This window comes from Mesitornis unicolor, unplaced genomic scaffold (genome assembly GCF_000695765.1).
Source record: "Mesitornis unicolor isolate BGI_N332 unplaced genomic scaffold, ASM69576v1 scaffold31835, whole genome shotgun sequence".
Lineage (NCBI taxonomy): Eukaryota > Metazoa > Chordata > Aves > Mesitornithiformes > Mesitornithidae > Mesitornis > Mesitornis unicolor.
This window is the reverse complement of record NW_010187129.1, coordinates 29,013-35,012: the sequence shown is the minus strand read 5'-3', so window position 1 is coordinate 35,012 and position 6,000 is coordinate 29,013. Positions and strand designations below refer to the sequence as shown.

Below are 6,000 nucleotides of genomic sequence, written 5' to 3'. Positions count from 1 at the left end.
TCCCTACACTGTGCCTCAGTTTCCCCCAACTGCATAGCGAATAGTGACCCATCAGGAGGAGGTAAGGCAGAGACAGTTGTTAGGCAACTGAATATCAGTCAGCTAAAAAAATCCAATAAACTCATAATTTTTCAGAGTTTGAATTCTGAGACTGCATTGCCGAAAGCGAGCGTAGCTCCGTGGAAGCAAGGCTTGTAAAGACAGGGCCCAGCCTAGCTCCGAGCAAGGCTTGTTTGCCTTATTCTTTGAGTCTGTAAGCTGTCTGCAGCACGCTGGCTGGGTGAAAGCAGCAGATCATCGTCTGGCAGCGAGCGGCACTTAGGAGCCATGCCTGCCGGGGACAGCACTTAAACAACACTTGCAGCTCAGCTTGTGTCAAAGTGCCTTTCCAGGGAAGCCTGAAGCTCATGCTTGAGCAGTATGGATGCTAAATGTGCTCCGGTCAGGTGCCCAAACATAGCCACAGTGTTTGTGTCCATGTTGCCCCATCACACTCGGACTACATCATGTCATGACTCAAGCAAGGGCGATGCAATAGTGTAAGCACTACTTAACCAGGGTGGAGTCAGCTAATATTTTGGTAAATATTGGGTCAATGCAGTTTTTATCTCCTTTATCTTCTCCACAAACATTCATTCCCTTAAGGACAGATGTCTCTTGACTCCTCTCTGGAGATCAGTGCTGATCCTGGCACCAAAAATTCAGCAATACTCATGTTTTAATTGGCATCTCTGCTTCCAGTTGTAGGCTGCACTGCCCAAAAGTTGTGCAGTCATTCCTGGCCCTGTGCTGCCGCCGTAGGCTGAGCAGAACCTTCCCAAGGCAGCTTTTTATGTCAGTGGCAAATGGAAATAGTGGGATGGGTTTCTCAGCACTGCTCTGATGGCAAAAGAGGCAGGAACAGCTCCTAAGAAGGGGATGAAAAATAGATTATTCAATCTTAAGACATAGGAAAACAGCATGGTTTGGAAAATAGGGACATCTGGTCATCCTGCATCCGCCTCAGCCCTCAAATTTCCTTTAATTGACTTCATATGGCATTGAGATTTCTTTTTGCAAGGAGGGAGCAGGATGCTTAAAGATGAGTTCTATTAGAGAGCTGGAGATCTGAAAACAGAAGGTGTCTTTATTTCTGCTAAAAATCCTGAAACAAACAGATGCTGAGAACTGTTGATTTTTGGAGGAATTTTTAGTAGAAATTGCTTGCCCTTTTTTGTTGCAATAACAGCAGCCTTCCTTTTTTTTTTCTTGTTATGATTTTACATATAATCTTTCTTTTGGATTAAGGAGTAGGGAGGTAGTAGGTGGGTTAAAACATGGCAGAATAAGATGGAATAGTGGGATTTTTACATAAGGGAGTTTCTTGTTCTTTGACCTTGTTTGAGGTGGGAGCGGGGAAGGAAAGGAGGGAGAGGGATGAGAGAAGAAGAGGAGGAGGGGAGAAACATCTAACAGGGTTCTGAAATAAAACTGCCAAGAACAGGCAAGAGTTGATAACAAATACAAAAAGTGTGAAGGGCTATGTGGGTTTTAACTTTCATCCTCTACCCTGATTGGTGCTATGCCAGAAGATATTTCTTGCCAGCACTGTTATTAGTTCAGTAAATGCTTTGAAAATTAACATCTGTTTTCAAGCTTAGCTTACAAGAACCGGAGAGCACCTGAGTTGTTTTTTGACTAGACTTTTTTGAAAAGTTTTTCTTTAGGAAAAAAAATACCTAAAACAAATGAGTTTGTTTGGCTTAAGGCAGTGAAGTGTCAAGATCAGGCAGTTCTGTAAGACAGAGCATTGCCACTGGCTCCATACAAAATGAAACTTGCAGCGCAGAAGAGATGAGATACAGTTCCTTCTCTCCTGCTCCAAGGTTCAGTAGTGCTGCCAAATCAGAGGAAGGTGAGCTTTAATAAATGCAAGGATCTTAGAGATCGAAACATCGGCTTCTGTGCAAGCACAGGGTTGCGTCACTGCATGGCAGCAGCATCGCACGTGTGGGCCTGTCACAGGAGCGGGCACAGAGCGGTGGCTGACATCTCTGTGGCTGAGGTGTGAACGGAGGGGCTTTACATCACATTTGCTTCAGGCGAAGGTGCCGCTGCTCAGCAGAGATGTGATCACTCATTAAACCGTGAAACTCGATCCTGCCTCTGAGCTCTTAATTGCCTTCTGGTTTCTGCAGATTTAAGGTCACACTACAGTGATGTCTGCAAGTGGCCATGAAAGCTAGAAGAAATTATTATTTTAATGAAATTTGAGATTTCCACTTAATAGGATTCAATGCTGAAGGCTTTAGGAATACACCAAATATTACGAGGCTTGTGATAAAACCATGGGAGCTGGCAGTAGCACTGCTGTAAGAGATTTAAAGCATCAGTACCTACAGAATTAGCAGAGGGGTTTTTTTACATCCTTTGGCACAGCTGGCGTTTGTGAGCCTCAAAACCTGCGCTCTTTGCATAGAATTGTCCAGGAGATACAACTTTGGGATCAGACATTGGCCCAGAAAAAGGGGGTTATGAGACGTGGGAGAGATAATGGGGGAATACTCAGTGAGAGTTACAGCAGCCACACTGTTGCCCAGCAAATCCTAGGAGGTATTTTGAAATCATTCAGCATTGGCTTCATTCTCTTCGTTTCCAGTTCTTAGATACTTCAATGGGAGGAAAGTTAGGCCAGAGCTAAGCACATTAGAAACTCCCTTTTCTACATGTATGCTGATGTAGAGTCTGGTTGAAATGAATAATCTCTTCTCTGATGGGTTCTACAATTTCCCTGTCAGTGCCTTGTGTGTTCTGCTGTGAATTGACATGGACAGACTGTTAGGTCACCCCCACGCTCTGTTCTCTCTCCCCTCCTTTGTTAGAAATGGTGCTTGGACACCCTGGTCCTCCTGGGCCCCATGCAGCACCTCCTGCGGGATTGGCTTTCAGGTCCGCCAGCGATCCTGCAGCAACCCTGCACCACGGTACGGGGGCAGGGTCTGCGTTGGACAAAGCCGAGAAGAAAGGTAAGAGATGTCCACAGCACCGTGTGTTCACTACTGTGGTGATTATGTTGGCAGCTGGAAGTAGTGGCTCTTACATGAATGCAGATTAAGGCTGTTTGGCTGGACGCACAAAGCAGAAGGAATTCCAGAGCTTAGGAGGGATGGGGTTGCCCACATGCATGACCACTCTTTCAGTGAGCCTGTGGCCATCAGACACTTCAGAGCTGCCTCCCCTCTCAAGCAGAACCTTTCAGACTTTTTCAAGTATTCCCACCTCCCAAACAGAGGGCTGGCCTCCTCAGCAAAAGGAGAAGCTGTGCCTGCTGTTAGCAGTGTAGAGTTTGTAGATAGTTGCACTGTTCTGATCTGTCCCTGAGGAGGTGGTTGAGTATGTGCAGCTTTCATTGCCAACTGCACCAATCCTTAGTCTCTATTAATTGTACTGACGAACCAAAAGAAGCTCAAGACAAAATACAGCTTAACTCCCAGATTCAGGGTTGAGTTTTTGCAGTGCTTGGTTGATATCAGAAAAACATCTGTTTTTTCACCTCTAAACTAAGCAATTTTTAGGCAAATTCACTGAAAAACAATACTTTTTGAACCTACAGAGCCATCTGCGCTATTATGCTTCTTCAAGCCCAGCCCCTTATTAAACACATACTTCAAGGCATCCCAATTTGGTTTCCATATTTGACATTTCATTTCATTTGCTTGGCAGTAGGCTGTTGCTTGTCCCTTGAGTGGTCACTTAAGACAGATCTCTCTGCATTTCTCAGAATACAAAGGGCAATTCATTTAACTGCCTTGACTCGGGACATTTTAATGTTTGGTTTGATTTGTGGCCATTCAGAATGGTCCTTTTTGGGTTTTAAAGACTACATCTGAGTCAATTGCAGTCCTGTGTGATTCAATTTGAGAACAATGTTGATTAAATGCCTGAACAAAATTAAAGTTACGTTTTGAAAAGGGACCATGAAATGGCATTAATGCATATGGCATCTCAGTCAGTTCCAGTTGCAATCACCAGTTTCTTAGGGTCCAGGCAGAAGTAAGGGGCAGATTGCAGGAAGAGAAGATTATCAAGTGACAGTGATCACTGTTGTGTTCATCTCCCAGTAGTCATCCCATCAAAAGTATTTACCATCCAGTCTCTCCCTTTGTGACACAGGGGCTTCAGCTTATGAGCTCTTTTATGAATTCAGTGCACAAAAATTTTAAGATTAAATCACTTTTAAAAACCTGATCTGGGCCATTTACTACAACTGTCTCAGTGAGCTCAGCCCAGTTAACCACTCCCTGTTCTGTACCAAGGGTACAGTTCTCTGCTGTGAACAGGAATATTGCTAATCTGCCTGTTGTGTCAGCCTTCTCCTGGCTTTCTGTGCCTGCCTGAATTGCACCCAGACGCAGTGTGCAACCTTGCATCCATCACCATTTTGTCCCTGGGATGTGCTGACACGGATATTTTTTGAGCAATGTGCTTTCTTTTTTCAGATTCTGTAATGAGAACAGTCCATGTCCATTACCAATTTTTTGGTCTTCATGGGGTCCTTGGAATAAATGTAGTGTGAACTGTGGTGGAGGTATTCATTCAAGGCAGAGGTCCTGTGAAAACGGAAATACATGTCCAGGCTGTGCTGTGGTATGTATTGTTTATTGACACTGCATATGGGGCACCTATTGACATCTAGCATCTAGGGACTTGGTTTTTAACTCCTCTCTCCATCTGGGTTTTTTTTTTTCAAGCTAAAATAAAATTATATCCTCAGCTTTCATTGGAGAGGATGCTGAAATGAACTGTGAAGCAGTGAGATGGCAGATTCCCAAAATCAATGAAGTTGGTGTTAAAGAGTGTGTGTGTGTGTGTGTGTGTGTGTGTGTGTGTGTGCGCGCGCGCACGCGCATACCGGTAAGGACAGCCTGGTGTCCAGAGGACTTCCTTTAGGCCTCTGTAGGCTGAGATATCAAGTCTTTTACCTGGAAGCATGATACTGCTTTTTTTCTTCTGTCCCACTCCCAAGGATGATCTTGTTGCGTCGAGGAGGCCCTACATGCATCAGAAATGAGTCTCACTGTCACACTTGAGTAAAAAACAGGTTGAACACCTAGTTAACCCATCCATGGGGCAATGGCTACCCATTTTCCCTCTTTATTCTCCCTTTCCAATTCTGGCAGCTGTTTCATGCAGCTGTTTTAATTAGTTTTATGGAGAGTTTTCTTTCAGTGTAAGCAGATTTGATCTGGAACCTCCCATCTGTTCACAAGCTGTTTGGCATTTACTCTAGAATCATAAAGTCCTGAAGCATTACATTTCTTTTCCTCTGCCAGAAGAGACTGGTTTATTTATTTATTTTTAAACAGGAATGCAATGTTTGTCAATGGAAATCCTCCCACTAGCGGCAAGAATTGTAAAGACCCCAAATCACCCCATCCCCATTCAGGCAGTGTTGTCTGTACTCAGTGGATGCTCTGCACCAAGGATGGCAAATGGCTCATAGCCCTTACTAGGGAGTTCAAAAAGCCAACCAAACAAAAATAGCTGTAAAAAGAGATAATATAAACCCATCTTAAAAATAAAACAATCAACTTTTCAAGGAATAAACCTTACTGACATTTTGACCTCATGGGGCTCCTCTAGGCTGACCTGAAAGCAGCCTCTCAGGGTCACAGCAGAAAACTTGTTTGCTGTTATTATTATCTATTGCCTGAATTCTTCTCCCGCCCATAATATACCAAGCTTTCAAAGCCCCACAGGACTTTGAATCAGCAAGGAAACACAGACCTGAGAGAGACAAAAATAACAAGCATAGTTCACCCTTGAAGTCCACCTATGCACCACCACCGCCTCCATAGTGACCACATTTTGTGCTGTACCCAGCACTGGCTTGCATCTGTGAGGTCAGATGAGGTGGATGGAGGTTGTTTTAGATGCAGAGGGTACCCTCTTATTTTTCTGGGGTGTTAATAAATCTCTGTCAGTTAGGCTGATGCTGTTTGATAAGTAAAGAGAGAATGA

The 6,000-nt window shown here is 44.1% G+C and overlaps 1 protein-coding gene across 1 annotated transcript in view; it reads left to right on the top strand.

Annotated features, from left to right (window-relative positions):
- Positions 1-6,000, top strand: part of SEMA5B (sema domain, seven thrombospondin repeats (type 1 and type 1-like), transmembrane domain (TM) and short cytoplasmic domain, (semaphorin) 5B) — a 131,892-nt gene that overhangs the window by 101,076 nt on the left and 24,816 nt on the right. Inside the window, exons 13-14 of the mRNA XM_010185338.1 lie at positions 2,862-3,005; positions 4,479-4,626. Coding sequence (XP_010183640.1) covers positions 2,862-3,005; positions 4,479-4,626 — 292 coding nt within the window. The remainder of the gene's footprint in view (positions 1-2,861; positions 3,006-4,478; positions 4,627-6,000) is intronic.